Raw genomic sequence first — 18,047 nt, forward strand, 5'->3', positions numbered from 1 at the left:
CAAATAATAGTTTTGTTATTAGAAAGGCTTAGTAATCATATTAAACAGCTGGGCACTGTAGTTCATTGAACTGCTGAGCAACTGCTTTGAAAATTAATTTAATTCAGTTTTATTTGTACAACACCAATTCCTTTGACCTCTCATAATAAGGTCAAACTTTAAACAGAGAACCCCACTAAATCCAAAGTTTCCTTTCTATTCCATTTGAGCAAGCACTTGGCAACATTTAAGCAGAACTGGCAAAAGTTCACTGGCTCCGTTAAGGGGGTCATGTGATTTGCTGGTTTTCTAAGTTGTACCGGATAGTAAATTTACTACTATAGAGTTTTTGAATGTTACACACCAAATGAAGAATTCAGAAACTAAATTGCAGATTGATCTGTAAAACAAATACCTCTTCGTTTTTAGCCAGCACCACTGAAACATGGCTAATGTGTATTTGTTGAAGCCTATTTCAGCTGTGTATTTGGTGCTCATCTTAGTGCTAACAGCACCTAGAGGGCAACAATAAGTGTGTTTGTTTACATGCACATTTGTATCCTGGTTTTGAGTCTTACTGTTGATATGGCATTTACATGGACTATGAGAAACCTGTTTTTTCACACCAGTGTTTACATAGTCCTTACAACATTCTGATACCCTGGCTGCAGTTGTGTCTTGATTTCTCATCATCTCAGCCACTGTGTTTTTAAATAGCAAAGCATGATCAGAAACCTGGATAAAGTGCCTACATGTCATTGTACACTGGTTTCAGTCAAAGTATTCAAAGTAGCAGAGGATTTTAAAAACCAAGATAAGACCTTACTCAGCTTTTTGAAAGCAGAATAAAATGAGAGCACATAAAAATATAAAACATCCAAAAAGCGAATCATCACCAGGATATATGTTTTCTGGTAGAGATGCATGTCATTATCGGTATCAGCTAACAAAAGGCTTTAAAATGAAATATGAGCCACGGCCCAAAATGACTATTGACGGGCAGATAAAATTTTTCAGGATACACATTTATAGCTATGGTCGAAAAATAAATATGGTATGTAACTTGAAGTAGTTTTTCCAAAACATTTGAGAAGTGCCGTCGAGTATGCATAGTAATATGGTAATTCTACTGGAGAAGAGATCTGCTGCTCTCTGCAATTAGGTGAAAAAAATATGTGCTTATATTGGAATCAGCATTCAGGTCAAATGAGTCGGAAAACACTGGCATATAGGATATTTGCAAAAATCCACCATCATGCATTCCCAGTTTCTAGACATCAGAGTGTTGAGCCACACAAAGCTTTGCTAGTATAATACTTTGCAGTAAGAAAAAAAGACAAGCAGAAGCCTAAACGATTCTGGATGAGGAAATGGTTGGGGTGGTGGAGTCAGTTTCGTTATCTGCAGCTAATATTCTCAAGGGCTGGAACATGTGTTAGTGTTATAATCGTAACCATCCAGATTTTAAGACAAAAAGACCAAATGTTTGACATTAGCAAGGTGGCCCCGATGAGTCTACAAGAAGTTCAGGATATTTCAGACTGTATTTGTAAACACCTCATATTAGCTAATATCTGGGCTGAACATTGATTAAGACAAAGATCTCTGACCACATTCATCTTCTGATTGACGGGAGGGGTGAAATGGACAGTAAATCAGCCTGAAACTCCTGCAGTGTGAGCCTGCTATAGGGAATATTCTGTTTATTTGCTCTCTGTCAGGGCTTACTGTAACACTTAACAGTTCAGTCATCATTAGTAACTCCACCTGTGCTGTTTGTACTGTGAAAAGTCAAAATGTGGGGTGTGAGAAAGACTTGTTTAGTAGCAAATGTCATTTAAAAAAAGAGAAATTTTTGATATATTGGTAGAAAATATGTCAGGTTAAATTAAGTATCCACAGAAGACGATTAAGGTTGTGATGGTAGCATTGCTGATTTAATTGTAAAATTGTATTTTTGTGTGTATTGGGTCTAATTCTGGCTGTCTCATAATTACAGTTAGTTCTAAACAAAAGGTATTTCAAAGCTCAAGGAAAAAAAACTCCCAGTAAGTATAAAGAGTGTGAGAGAGTCTCCATGTGCTCGTGTAAGTGCAGGCACATTAGTGTGTGTGGTCAGGAATGATACTATAAAATACATTGTTTGAGTGTAGTACAAGGAGAAAGGAGAATAAATTGGCCCCAACTGTTGCTGATTCATACCATATGTCCAAGTATCCACAGACTGTTCATTGTACCGGAGAAAAACGCCACTAAAACAGCTATTGTTTGCAGAAAATACAATTCATCTCCCAGCTCTCAGAAACCAGCAGCTCCGATTCAAACAGCACAATGCTTCTCCTTCACATCTGCCTCAGATAATATTGAAATGTAGCACCACCCAATCGTCATCCAAAGCAGTGAATAAAGTGCTCTTCTCTCTGCAGAGAGCGATAGATATGAATAGAGACGCTTATATTAACTCTGGGCTGCTTTTCCAAAGCCCTCCACGTAGGGAACTGGGGTGGACACTACACGATTCAGCTCCAACACTGCTCCTACTGTTTACCTTGGATCTGAGTCGCCCTGGTAACCACTGGCCGACTGAACATCCCCTGCAGTCGCTGGTAGCCAGGAAAACCCCCAGGCTAAATGATCCAACTCCTGCCTGGCCACAAGCTGGGCCAAGCAACTTAGATTCAAGCTCATTTTTATTTTACAGATGTAAACATCATCAGGAGGATACTAGAATAAATCTCAGAAGTTAGGTTGACATAATTTTTTAAAAATAGTACAAGTAAATGGTGTATTATTTACATAGTCAAATCTATTTGTTGGTGATTGTGAAGTATTAGATGCCAGAGAGCTGCTGCATCTGCACTTCAATGGCAACAGCACTACCTGTCTTTATTAGAGGTGAGACAATAGGGTGATTAATCAATTAGTCAATCAGACAATGTGTGCACAGCTTTTTTGGGAAGTGATTAATCTTCTCACACATTTTAAAAATAAATATGCCAAACATTTCCAAGTGTGAGAATTTGTAGCTTCTGTTTGCCACAAGTTACAGCAAACTGAATCCTTAGTGATACTGGACTTTTAAGTCAGGTTTTAGGTTTAGGTTAAATACGTTTCACCTTCATCTAAGAATCTCTAAGTTTTACCAGACTGATGGCAAGTCGCAGATATTTATTCTCACCCCTAATTGCCACGACATCTTACAACTCTCAAGGACTGTTAACGACCTGAAACTCACATGACTCATGGTGTGAATGAAACTGCCTGGGGAGGGATATCAGGACTGGAATATAAATGGTGAAAAACTGGTGCTATAGTCATCTCTGCTCTGAATATTTTCATATTTTGGACTGTTAGTGGGACAACATACATGATCTCAAGTGTTGCCTTTAGTCTATGTTTTTCTATAGTTCATAAAAGGTATAGACTGAGCAATTCATAAAAAAAATCATTCGCAAATGAATCAATAATTAAAATAATTGTTGCCTGCGACACTACCATAATTTCCGGACTATTGAGTGCACCTGAATATAAGCAACACCCACTAAATTTAAAAAGAAAAAAGTTTTGTACATGTATAAGCTGCACCTGACTATAAGCCGCAGGTGTCCACGCTGTAATGAGATATTTACACAAAGACTTTTTTTTTTTAACTTTTAATGAAATAAATGCTTTTTTTCCGAACAGTGCCTGTAACACAGCAGTAAAACGCATCGAGTCAGTTCACACAGCCAACTCCAACGTCTCACTATCGATTCGTTAATGCCAAGTTACGTGCAGCAGCTCTATTTCCTTCTTCGATGAGGGTGTGTTTATGAAGCGCAAAATGACTGATCTGAAGAATTTAGTGTGACTGCGTTTGATTTAATTCGAACAGTTTCACTGGTCTACTGTAACCTGTTCAGTACTTTCATTCTGATGTGACGAGGCTAAACGTTTTGACAGCATGAAGCTCGCCCTTAAAAATCTATACATTAGCCGCATCATTGTATAAGCCGCAGGGTTCAAAGCGTGAGAAAAAAGTAGCAGCTTATAGTCCGGAAAGTACACTAGTTTTAACATTCAGGTGATTTTGCCAAGCATGATGTTGAGGGTTTGCAATTCTGTAATTAAGACTATTTCCAAGCAAATGAAATTTGTCACCGAACATTGCCAAGACATTAATAAAGGATAACTGCATATTGTAAGACTAAATTACATCTAGCATATTGTGCATCCAATTTACAGTAAAAAGGTATCATCCAGGCTTCTACACATAACTCTCTTTTAAAAAAGTCATATTCCACAGTACAGTGCTTTTGTAAATGTGTTTTCTATTGTTGTTCTTGAGGCTTATGGCTTTTAATAGCACAGTGTAAAAGCTTTTTTTTAAAAAGCCTTCTGTTTCAATTATTTATATTAGTGTTGTTGATAAATTACGAGAATTGTTTTCTGGGGGTCCACATAGCATTATTTTACTTTCGTCTCACTTACCTAACCAAATGGAAATCTGTTTGCATGTTTGCTCAGAAGTGTCTTAGAAGAAAAATGTCATTGTTTCAGACAAATCCATCAAAAGAATTTCCAAGATGTACAAATTTATTGTACTTAGCCATTGATTCTTTGAAGCCTTTGTGGGAGCATGATGTGGATCAAGATTTGCAATGGGATTTTTCAAAAATGTGCTTCAATCTTTACATATACTAATAATTTAAAGAACTTTTTATTTACGCCTGTATGCCTCGATAAAAATGTTCCCCATACTACAGTGGTCCAACTTCAATGTTGTAAAAGCTGAGGGGTGGATATCAACTCTTCTCCAACTGGAGAAACTCACTCATGGTCTAAATCATAAATCGGACAAATTCTGGAGATTTTGGAAACCATCGTGTTGATTTCAGCAGAGACTTTGATATATTTTATTTTCCCTGAAAAGTAGTTACGGATTGCTTTATCTGCAAGTATTACTTATTATCTGTATTTATCTCTGCACAAACATTTTTTTATTATTCTTTACATTGCAGCACTTCTTGGCAACTAGTTTGGGTAAGAATTTTTCTCTTTTGCATACCTTTGTTTGCTCATTATTTTTAAGTATATATGTACAAAAACATGTCGAGAATCCATTTTTAAAAAAAGAAAAAATACAGATTTTCATTTGCTAAGTTTAGCTGTTAAGTCTAGACAAAGCTCTCCAGTATGCACTGAGAACATAATTACAGGACATTCCTGGTGATATGAGCTATAGTGTAGCTGCTCCAGGCCTATCATCAGGACCAACTCTTGACAGTGCTAAATCTGCTCTGTCTTGCTGAACAAGTTTTCCCTCTGCTTTTTAATTGAGATATCACGCAGGAAGAACACGCCTTCACTGTGATCTGAGAGGACACTGTTTAACAGCACTTTTCAAAGTGAATTCTATTCAGCAGCTGAAAAATGAACCTGCCACCCATGAACCCATCAACACAACTAGACCAAGAAATCCTCTAGACGGTGTGTGTTTTTTCTATTCAGTGTTCATTTGATTTTAAAACTCTGAAATTTCTCTGGAATAGCAAGACAATTACATGTTTACAGCAATTATTTTGATAACTGATTATTAATTTCAAACAAAAAATAATCTAAACACGTTAGTTTCAGCTATTTCAGTTGCTAGGATTTGCTGCTAGCTAGCTGTCTTATATGACAGCAAACTGAATATTTGGACTGTTAGTCCAAATCAAACATTCATCAATTAATCAAGAAAGCTTTGGTACAACTTAACAGGTGACTAGAACAGACGACTACAACAAATTTAAAAATACCCACATATCCTAATGTGTATCATGTTAATATAAACAAAGCATCCCATTAAGTGACAGGATAGCAGATTAATCCCACAGCTGTATCTGTGGGAAATATGAAAACTAACCGTGACAAACAAACTGTGGGCATATGCACAATATACAGCAGCCAAACTGAGCACACAACAAGTGAGGCCTTAGAAGTGACTCATTAAGGAACAAGAGAAATTCCACGCATTTTACATATCAATGCCAAACTTTCAGTCTCCTGAGAGGGACTTCGATCTGTGTAGTTTCACTGACATACCTGAATAAAACAGACAGATATTGTACTCTGGACATACAACAATGCACAGTCTTCCATTCAAGAAAATTGATCCTTCCTATGTTGTTGTTGAGTTTTCTTAATTTTTCCTTTGTTGCAAGGTTTTATTCACTTCACCACAGTATCTAAGAATAGATTGCGCCATACAGATGGTAAACCCCATTGAGGCAAATATGTAATACTAGTATATTTAAGAAAAATTAACATGACACCTTCTTATAGACAAAGTTACCAATTTGGTGGTAAATACAGAGGCTCACAATGCCACATTCAAGTACATGAACTCTGTAGATGTTCCTCTGTCATCTTAGAAACCGTTGTTTGTGGTAAATTAGCAGCCCATTATTTCTTTTTGTAAAAATGCATAGAGCATGAGAAAACTAGTCTGAAATATGTCCACGTACACTAGAGGTGAAATTACCATTTTATTAAATGATCTGTTTAACTGAAAAACTATTTGCAACAATTTTGATAACAGTATAAGTACCTTTTTTAAGCACAAATACCAAGAACTATCCGTTTCCATCTTCTCAAATGTGAATATCTGCTGGTTTTCTTTGTCCTCTATTACTAGGTGAGTTGTAGGAACTATCAGGGTTTGCTACCATTTTAAAGACCAAATGACTGTTGGATAAAATAATCTGTGGATTAACTGATGATTAAAATACTTAGCTATAGTCTAATATATATTTGCAGGCTTCCCATTGCAGGTTCATGTTATACTTGTGTTCTTGCAAACCCTGTAGTGTGAAGATTTAAGCCTGTTTTTACTCCCTGCAATACAATTTCAGTGAATATTTCATCAGCTGTTAGTTGCTTTACATTATTCTCACCAGAGAACAGCAACAAGAAGCCCAGCAAAGCAATTAAAATGAAACTATTAGCCTGAAACGTGTCAGGTTTACTGTAGACAAGCTGTTAGCCTCATTTTGTTTAACAACAGAGTACAAGTAAGAAAAACACGGAAACGTGGCTCCAGTCAATGATTGACTGAAGCATACCCTACAACCCTGCAATTTTTACCACTAATCAGTCCTTCTGTATGTTTGGCCCAGTTATCTTTAAGAACGAGGTCTAGAGGTTAAGGCTGTATCTTGTGGTGGGTTGTGATAAGGCCACAACACTGATTCTCAACTTACAGCTGCTTTTCACAGTCCAAACAATGTGGCCATTCATTGCCAGTGAAATATCTGAAAATCTGTGAAAATAATCATTTTCAATACAAGCAAGTTAGCAAGTTTGTTTAATTATCAGCTCAAAACAATGGTCACTGATTTTATTTTTAAATCCTTACATAAAAAAAGTTGCAACTGGGAAATTTTGGGAATTTTCCTTTTAAAATGACCAAAATAATAAATCTATTATCAAAATAGCTGTCAATCAATAGTATGTAGGTTGGCCCATCAAATAATTATAGCATGTGATATTATTGTCTCAACTCAAAGGCAGAAAAGGTAAACTCTGATCGTACTTTAACATAGCTAAAACACTGTCACTATCTCTTCCCATCTCAACATACCATTCCACCTACAATGCAGTCTTTAAAATGTTGGGACCAGGTCAGCACTCTGTTTATTGTACTGCCTACAGTCAAGGTATATTAAGAATGGACTTAGTCACCAGGACAATGAAAACACATGCAATCCAATAAAAAGGAGTAAATATCACCTCTGTTGTTGTTGACACGGTCTCAAAGTAGTGTTATAACTTTTGAGCCTGTAGTTTTGAGCGGGTTTTGCACTATATTACCTTCTACATATCCAAAACTGTTGGACAAAAAATTAGAAGCATATTTCCCAAACATGTCATGCCAATTTTTTTAAATGTCAGAAAATAGTAATAACTGCCCATATCCATTTTATAAGAGTCCAGAGTGACATCCTCCAGGTGATTGTTTTGTTCTCAGCGGTTCAAAACCAAAAGACATTCCATTTACGGTGCTAAAAAAACTGCTTCAAATCAATCACTTGAGAAAATAGAACGTAGAAATATTTGTCACTTTTTGCTTTAAAAATGTTTTACTACTGCCGAGTCAGAATCTGATTATTTGCCATGTGAACATGATTGCCCTACACAGTCCTGCCAGTGGTTTCACACTGTTATGCCTAACAGCAAAACATTAAAACACCTGCCGTACAGCAGTATATGGCCAATTTTACATTGATGGAGACACTAGAAAAGACTGCTACTTAATTCTGTCAATCAAATAACTGATAAAGGAATTCAGCTCCACTGTAGTCTATCATTTAGGCCATTTTAAGGACACATTACCTGACCTTTCTCATCATATGAAAGTAAATTAAATATATCTGGGTGTTACATTACTAGTCTGACAATGTAAGACATCTGAGGCTGTCACTTTGGGCTGTGATAAACTGTAACAAGCATTTTAAGTATTTTGTGACTTTTATGGATACATTTAATAGTTGATCAAGTGAGAAAATAATCATCAGATTAACAGACAACGAAAATAACTGTTAGCTGCAGCCCAACTTGATTTTTTACACCGGATCATCTTGTCTACTGAATGTGATAATTGGTGACGTTAATAAAACTGGGCGCATAAAATACATCACCATCTCCCCCAAAGATGTGTGCTAAACAAGTGAGATATTCTGTCATTAAATATTTTGTTTCCTGGTTGGGCCAAACCCTTAGCCAGCTGTTTGAGCTTTTGTGCATCAGTTGAATAAAACAGCAGAAGAGGTGAAAGATTTTGCCTGAGTCTTCATCTCCTCTTAAACATACAAAATGTCTATGATCATGATCATGCTTTTATTAAGACTTCACACAAGCAGTGCTGTAGTCAAATTTGGCACTTCCTCTAGCAAATATTTGGCACATATGCTACAGACACAATTAAAAATATAGGAGCTTCTTGTTGGCTCTCTGAGCTAAATATACATTTTCATCTGTCTAGGATAACAATGAAACCATCTGAACAGCTGTGGTGACACATCATTTCTGTAACTCCACCTCTATTTATTCTCCTTTGTAACTCCTTTCAAACCATTCAGCCAACTGGAGTGTGATGTCTAGCCAGACCAGATCATATTACTGGCCTGTGAACATGCAGCAACAGATGGTAGATCACAGGGGGGACAAAGGAAGAGGAGGAGAATAAGCGGAGCATAAGGCACAATTTTGTGCTGAAAACTACATTCACTAGTCTGCGGTTGCCCTGTGTCTCCTAAAAACATCCTTCTAATATAATGTAAGGCTGAGATTGTAGAGTTTATGTGCTTTTATACCCTCACGACATGAACTACCAATAGCATCATAGCCTACACAGCATTCAAGTTTCTGACTCACAGTTAAGGAAGAAGTTAAGGGAAACTTAACTTTCCCCACATTGTAATTATTTAAAACAGTGACACCATTGCTAAACAGGCTCTGTCTGAAATTCACTTTCACATCTGGGAAGGCTTTATTCTGTTTCTGCAAGTGCAAAACATTGACATCTAATTGCTTTAATTGCATGTACACCATATTAGACCTGGTCAAGATCCAAAATCACTACATATTAACTGGTCAAATTTGGACTAGATCGCACTACGGAATCTAAAGAGTCTTTAAACCACAGTGTGTGATTTGTGAAACCTTTTTTCTATTTGTATTAATGCAAAAAAGTCAGATTTTTTTGTGTTTTTGTACATAGACCACACTAGACCAGGTTCAGATCTAAGACCCTATGTATAATCTATTTTTCACAGATGAAATAAAGGTTTCACAGACCAGAAATTGTGTTTTAAAGGTTAGGTTTAGTTCTGGACCTGGTCTGATGTGGTCCACATGCAACAGCAGTGAAATCTCTGTTTGCATTTTTTTCTAATATAATAAAGCTTTCACAAATTTGAGGGTGGGCTTTAAGGATTTACCTAAAACATCTAACACGACTTACATGTTTAAAATACAGGGGAAACGGAAGCAGTCGCTCTTCTTCCCTTAAATGTCAAATCACAAGATGACTTCAGAGTCGTATACTCTGTTTCGTTTAACAAACACATTCTCTTCAAACAACAAAAGCAGTTAACTCACCTCTTGCATGCGTCTTTTGGCCCTCTCCAGAGCATCTTCGAAGCCCTTCTGCCTCAGCTCACTCAGGCTCTCGTAGTACTCCTCCGTGTCGTCGCTCTCGGAGAAAAGCACCTGCGAGAGGATCTTCCAGCCGCAGGTGTCCAGGGCATGACCCAGGTACACCTGCAGCTGGTAGCACAGGGCTTCCGTCTCCCGCTGAGACACTCCGGTCGCACCGAAGATCACCGTCCACACGCCGGATTGCTCCTCCGGGAACGATGGTAAACATGGCTCCAGGTCCGAGTTGACGGCGCACAGCTGGAGGTGAGCAGCACGCAGATCCTGGAAAGAGAACAGTCCGGCCCAGCTGAAGTCCTCCCGGCCGCTGCTATCACCGTTCCCTGGGTCATCCGGAGACAGCAGGACATCCACAGGGTCCAGGATCTCCATTTCTACTACCTTGGGTGTCACAATATCCCAGGACCCCAGACCGGGACTGACACACTCAAATGTCTTGGAACCACCGACTTTTGTAGCCTTCTGACTATTTGTTGTGGTTTTTCCTTTGGGGACTGAGTGCGGTGTAACTATACCCGGCCGGCAGATTTCATCCTTCGGCATCGTGACGGTGCTTTTCGTGTGTTTTTCGTGGGCAGGAAGCACCGCGGTGGGGCTACAGTCGAGGTCCAGAACAGTGCTCCTTCTCTGCACGGTTCTGTTGTGGCAGGTTATGGCGAACTTTCCCTCGATGTCGTTCCAGGCCACGATGAAAACGAATTTGTGTCTCTCCTTTTCGTCGAAGACTTTGGGCCGGACGGACACCCAGCCGGACTCCAGGCTATCCTCCATGGTGAAAGACATCTCATGCAGCCAGTAAACACGACACGTAGATTAACGTTACCCTCTGGTGTCGAGGCTAAACGCTGCTGCTAGCCAACAGTCGCTAACGGCAGCTAAGAAAAAGTAAGATTTGGCGCAGCAGCGGCGGCGGCGAAAACACCGACCAGACAAATTCAGAAACAAAGACTCTCCACCGTTGCTAACCCGCCGCCAGCTGAGAGTGAGCGGCCGAAAACGCAGCTACCGTCGTCGTCTCTCCGAACGGTTCGGACATGAAGAAGTTCAAGCGGCCGGACTGGCTCGGACACCGCGAGGTGACCGGGGGTTAGAAGTGGGCATCGTACTGCGGGTGAAACCGTCGGTTGCCATGACACCTGGCCGCTCACCTGGCCGCTGCTCGCGCTCTGACCGAGTGGCTCTTTGTCCGATCGTAGACAATACCGTCGCGCGACGCGGCTCTGCTCACGGTGTCACGTGTGAGCTTGTGTTTACAAGCACAAGGTGCGTGCGTGCCTGTCAGATCCGGGGAGGGATTTAACGGCTGCACCGAGCACATGCTGCGTTTAGGTTCCTGCAGGAAAACTGTAAACGATGCTTCAAGATCGTGTCCATACTGTAGGGCACGGGTGTCGAACTCATTTTAGTTCAAGGGCCACATTCAACCCAATTTGATCTTAAGTGGGCCGGACAAGTAAAATCACAGCATAATAACCTGTAAAAAATAATGACAACTCCGAATACTTCCTTTTTTAGTGCAAAAAAGTACATTCTGAATATGTTCACATTTAAGGAACAATCTTTTTACAAAACATTATGAACAAACTGAAATTTAGGAAAAATACCAAACGACAAAAAATGAGACAAACAACACGAAACAAAACAAAAAACAGACAAAAAACTTGATGAAAAAGTCAGAGACAACAAAATGGACAAACGACAAAAACGAGACAAAAATGACAAAAGCTTGAAACACAATGACAAAAATGATACACATAACAATGAATACAGCAAAACACAAAACGACAAAAAATAAGCCAAAAAACACAAGCGAGACAAAAAGGAAACACAAAACAACAAAAACGAGAAACAAAAAACGTGACACAAATGATAAAAGTCAGACAACAAAAGACAAAAACAAGAAAAAACATTACAAAAATGAGACACAAAATGACAACAGAACAATGAGCAATATAATATTTTACTTTATGATCAAAACAACCTGTCATGGTCTAGAAATTATTTTGAATTCAGTCACTGTCATCTATGTAATTTTTTTCACTTTACAAAGTCATCACACGGCCAGATTGGACCCTCTGGCGGCCACTTTTGGCCCACAGCCACATGTTTGACACCCTTGTTGTAGGGGCTTTATATGTATTTCAGGCCCTGGAGCTGCTCGAATGTAATATGTAGCTACTGGTCCCACCAACCTGCACAATCATAAACACTGTGTCCAGTGTTTATTTGCTGTCTCTTTGTCTGTCTGTCTGTCTGTCTGTCTGTCTGTCTGTCTGTCTGTCTGTCTGTCTGTCTGTCTGTCTGTCTGTCTGTCTGTCTTCTCCTCAACCCATCTAGTCAAAGCAGATGTCTGTCCCCCATGACCCAGGTTCTGTTGCAGGTCTCCTGCTATTTAAAATGAGTTGCTAGCTGTAATAATAAACTATTTGTCTTGTCATAGCTTGAAACATTACACATTGTAATGCACTGAGTTCCTTTATTATTTGATTAATTAATTAATTAATGTTTGGGGCTGTACAGTGGCGTAGTGGTTAGCGCTTTCGCCTTGCAGCGAGAGGATCCCCGGTTCGCGTCCCAGCTTTCCCGGGATCTTTCTGCATGGAGTTTGCATGTTCTCCCTGTGCATGCGTGGGTTTTCTCCGGGTACTCCGGCTTCCTCCCACAGTCCAAAAACATGCTGAGGTTAATTGATTACTCTAAATTGCCCATAGGTGTGAATGCGAGAGTGATTGTGTGTCCTTGTATGTAGCCCTGCGACAGACTGGCGACCTGTCTAGGGTGTCCCCTGCCTTCACCTGAGTCAGCTGGGATAGACTCCAGCCCCCCCGCGACCCTAGTGAGGATTAAGCGGTGTATAGATAATGGATGGATGGATAATAATTAATGTTTGGCATGAAATGTGGTGAGATCCTGCTGTTACTAAGCATCATGGCTAGTATTGTGATATGATATGCATACACAAAGAAGAATTTTTTAAATTCATGTGGAGGTGGAGGGGTTTCATCATGACAAGTTTGTATTTTGTAACAACATTAAAATACTTAGTTTAACAAAATCCTCTTAAAGTTAGAACATGAAATTTATTTGCTAGCCTTGTTACCATTTTTTTCTGATCTGTTTCAAGTAATTAAAACTTAATTTTGGGGCTCCAACATCTTAGTACTGATTTAGTTTATTTTATACCACTTTAATATTGTACAGGATGTCTCCAGTTTTGACCAATTTAAATATAAGACTGTTATTACCAGCCAAAGTACTCAAGTTACCAATGAAAACTAAAGCTATTTACAATGCGCAAAAATTTATTGACATATATTACGCTGATAGTGAAGTTATGAACACATATTTTATTTTTTTTAGTCCATTGGTTAAATACTCGTATCTCGGCTGCCCCTTTCGAACTTAAAGCATACACTCATTTTTTCCCATGAACCCTGAAGGCACCATAACAGTCCCTTGTCTTTTAAGAGCTTATTAAACCAAAACACAGAGACAGAAAACAGATACACATACTTTACTTTTCTCCTTCATTGATTTTAAATAGTTGAAATAATATATTTGTTCCTTATCCTCCAGTCTCTTCGAGATTTCTTTATTTCTCTCTGCGTCTCTTGTTTCTTTCTCTCTCGTGCAGACGTGCACGAGGAGCATAAACATCTGCACGTGGGCAAATCCATGACGTAAGCACGCACAAGACGTACTGACGGAAGCTGTACGGCAAGTGGACTAGGACTAAACACATGTAGTTATAAACAAAACACTCCAGTGATGTTACAGCACGATAATATAGGCATAGTTATATCTGTGTCCATTTTGTCACTATTACCAGATAATTGTTTGTTTCTGTGAAAGAAAGTCTGCATGGTTCACAAAAAGCATGCAGAAGCCGTTCTTCTGTATGATTCCTGTTGGATCCAGATCTTTGAAATATGTGTTTTACTTTTCAAACCCTTATTCCAGGCATTTTGTTGTTTGATTTTTAAATTCTGTTTGAATGTCTGTGTAGATTCTCAGTCATCCAGGTCATGGTAATCATAGAAGCTTCAGTGGAAATCAACTGGACTTCTCTTGTAGATTCTTGAAGATATTTCATCTCTTAACCAGGAGGTTTCTTCAGTTCTAACTGACCGATGAGGAGTTACAGGATTTTTAGTCATTCCAGCTCACACGAGCAATGTTGTATATACAGTGAATGCAGTGAAGAGTACACAGACTTGTACAAAGGAGAAACAACAGATTCATAAGGACATGGCTCAGTACAGGAGAGCATCACCTCAGGGACCACATTCAGCAGTTCACCTGCATCTGAAGGACAAAGGACGTTCCTTTGAGGACAACAATGTCCACATTTAAGACAGAGAGGACAGGTGGTTTGAGAGGAGTGAAGGAAGCTACCTATGTCAAATTGGACCAGCCATCTCTAAACAGAGGAGGGGGTTTGCGACACCACTTTTCAACACCTATAAGAGTCTCTCCCCAGAAAGTTTCACCATCCTTAACATCTTGAGTCACTCATTACTTTGCAGATTCCCATCCTTTGTTATGCAAACTTGCAGCTCCATCACCATGACTGCTGTCGTTGTTGGCAAATCGCCTGGTTTCACATCAACTCACACCTGGAGGCTGTGAGTCCTAGTCAGTTGATTTTTAAGAAAGCTCCTATGATTAGCATGACCTGGATGACTCAGAATCTACACAGACATCCAGCTCACATTGCTGGCGGCCCAATAATGGCCAGGAATTGGTATGCCTCAAAATGTGAATTGTTGTGAAACCAGGTGGTCCACCAACAACCATGGTGATGGAGCTGTCAGTTTACACAGCAAAGAATGTGAATCTGCCAAGTCAGGGGTGACTTAAGATGTTAATGATGGCGAAACTTTCTAGGGAGAGACCTTATCACTGTCTTGTAGGTGTTGAAAAGTGGTGTTGTAAACCCCCTCCTCTGTTTAGAGATGACTGTTCCAAAATGACATAGATAGTTTCCTTCACTTCTCTCTCAAACCACCTGTCTCCTCTGTCCAAAATGTAGACATTGTTGTCCTCAAAAGAAAGTCCTTTATCCTTCAGATGCAGGTGAACTGCTGAGTCTGGTCCTGAGGAGATGCTCTCCTGTGTTGAGCCATGAACTTGTGAATCTGTTGTTTAGTCTCTCCTGTATACAAGTGTGTGCACTCTTCACTGCATTGGACTGCACAGACAACATTGCTCCACTTGTGTGTTGGTGTTTTATCCTTGGGGTGAACCAATCTTTGTCTCAGAGTGTTGCTGGGTCTGAAGTACACTGGGATGTTAACTTTGGAGAAAATTCTCCTGAGTTTGTCGGATACTCCAGCTACGTATGATATAATAACATTGTTCCTTCGGTTTTCTTTGCTGTTTGTTGTGTTTGTTCTATTTAAATGCTTACACATATTCTATAAATTAGAGAATTTTTGTTAATGTTTCTGTCTTTGTTGATAGTAAGCCAGTGAAAACTGAGGAGCTTGTCTCCATTTCAATTATGGCTAGCGAGATTAAAAAAATTAAATGTAGGAACTCCTAAAATGGAGAAATTCATAATTATTTCTTTTTTAGATGTGCAAAAAATATGAACAAAAATGTGTTTCCTTCCTTTGCATTGTGGCTAAGGGACTTAAATATAGTTCACTGGGTGAAGGCCGTGCATTATAGCTATTAAAAACCAGTGCCAGTGGGGCAAAGCCATATCCTAATATTTCCACATCACTGAGTCGACACAATACTTCAGCTGAATAAACACAGGAAACCAAAACTCCCTCTAGACTTCGGTGGTTAAAAACACACCCACAAAAGGACGTCAAGCCTTCACTGATTGTTCTTCAGTGTGGAAATTAGCTACAGACAGGTGACAAATGAAAGGAAAAAATGTGTAACCGTGCACTAAGGGTCTTAGTAAAGGTGTTGGTTGATCAGAACAGCTTCATTGTTCCTCTGTGTTGAAATTCCAAGTCTCTGGAACTCTACTGAAGGGATAAACATCATTCTTCCACAAGATATTCCCTCATTTGGTGTTTTAATGATGGTGGCGGAGAGTGCTGTCTAACATGTTGGACTAAGGTCTTGGTAAGTAACTGGATGGAGCTCTGTTGACTGTGACGACCACAACAATCACATTATTTTCATCCAACTATATCAGTTATCCCTGCGACAGATTGGCAACCTGTCCAGGGTGTCCCTTGCCTTCGCCACAAGCCAGCTGGGATAGACTCCAGCACCCCCCGTGACCCTAATGAGGATTGAGCAGTGTATAGATGATGAATGGATGGATGGATGGATGGATGGATATATCAGTCATGCTTGGGATGAGGGCATGAACTCCTGGAGGAGACCAGTCCCATCAGGACAGAAATGTTTCATCACAGGATGAAGGTGATCACTTCATACAACTTTGTATTGATTTACAGTGACCCTTCCCTTTGGGGGGACAAATCATGTTACCAAAATGCAGTGTAACAGAGCAACCAGATCCCCTTACTGTCAATGTAAAGGCATAGATTACACAACTTATTTATCTTCACAAAAATGTAGGACATTGATTGCCTTTGGGGAAAAAATGCTAAGGAGAAAATATGTAATAGATATATAGCACTTTACTACTGGAGAAATATAAAAATGACAGGTTTAATGAGATATCTTCATACACTGTAAAATATCTTCTCCAGTTTACCTAATGTAAATATGCGGCTTTTGTTAATCTATAGTAGACTGAACTTCAAACGACTCTCAAATGTCTCACTTTAGAATTAAAAAACACAAATCCCTATTACTTCTCACATTTTGACTTTAAAAGCATAAACGATAAGCTGAAAGTTTATTCAACTCATTAAGTTGTTAAAAAACAAAACTCGCTTTTAAGCAGACTTCCCAGCATGCATTGCTGGAGAGTTAAGACTCAGCAGAGACTCTTGTCTTTTGTAGTTTTTAGAAATCAGACATGGTTGAAACTGTACAGTAAAGTAAGCTGTAATTGTATCCTTTTATAAACATCAAAACAAGTTTTTATTTGTGGACTTTTAGTTTGTCTCACTGTAATTAGGAACAGCCTCACTGACTGTACTGACTCAGGTCAAAATGGTTTCAACAGTTGAAGCTGTAAATTTTCAGTGTTAAACTATTTCTGATTTTAAAAAATGTAATAAGAAACAACTCTGTCCTTATCTATTTTATGTGGCTAGTTGATTCAAGCTAATATGCTAAGCTTTTTGAACTTGTTTTCCTGTGTTAATTTAACTCAGCCCGTTTTACACTTTCATAACATGGAAGATGACTTTAAACTGATTAATCAAAGTGCAGTTAAGTCACATTTTTAAGTCAGTAGACTCAGTAAGACTCAGTAAGTCAGTAAGACTTTTATTTTGGTTTTAATGCATTTATTCAGCAAAGTTTTTAACCATATATGTTGGGAGTGCTGCAGAGATGCTGCTGTAATTTGTTTCAGCTTGTGCTTTTAAGCAATATACGTTTATCTAATCATTCATTTAACTCGAAGAGGTTTGAAAATATTTTTGTTCTAAAAAAACAAACAAAAAAAAACAGTAGTGACTGTAAACTATTCTATATTTGTAGCTGATAAATTACCAATGACTTTGTTACTATTTTTAGCCAATAAGCAACTAGTCTTCCATGGAAACAAATGGTAGACAGTTGTCCACACACTGCAGAGATGAGTTAATGCACCTATGTGTAACTGATCAATGAAAATCTCTACATAACAACAAAAACAACAACAAAACACTACAAAAGTCAATACTAATATATAATATAAAGGTATACAAAATTTGGCATCTCTTAAAGGTTTTGTTTTTGTCCACTAGATGGCAGCAGCGGTGCCATAAAAATACACAAAAGAATCCACACAACACACTTGC

At 38.8% G+C, this 18,047-nt stretch overlaps 1 protein-coding gene across 1 annotated transcript in view; it reads right to left on the bottom strand.

The window, feature by feature from the left end:
* jmy (junction mediating and regulatory protein, p53 cofactor) overlaps positions 1-11,425 on the bottom strand; it is a 32,442-nt gene extending 21,017 nt beyond the window's left edge. Inside the window, exon 1 of the mRNA XM_023273061.3 lies at positions 10,102-11,425. Coding sequence (XP_023128829.2) covers positions 10,102-10,941 — 840 coding nt within the window. The 5' untranslated portion in view covers positions 10,942-11,425. The remainder of the gene's footprint in view (positions 1-10,101) is intronic.
* Between the last annotated feature and the right edge of the window lie 6,622 nt (positions 11,426-18,047).

The sequence above is a fragment of the Amphiprion ocellaris genome, chromosome 17, assembly GCF_022539595.1.
Source record: "Amphiprion ocellaris isolate individual 3 ecotype Okinawa chromosome 17, ASM2253959v1, whole genome shotgun sequence".
Lineage (NCBI taxonomy): Eukaryota > Metazoa > Chordata > Actinopteri > Pomacentridae > Amphiprion > Amphiprion ocellaris.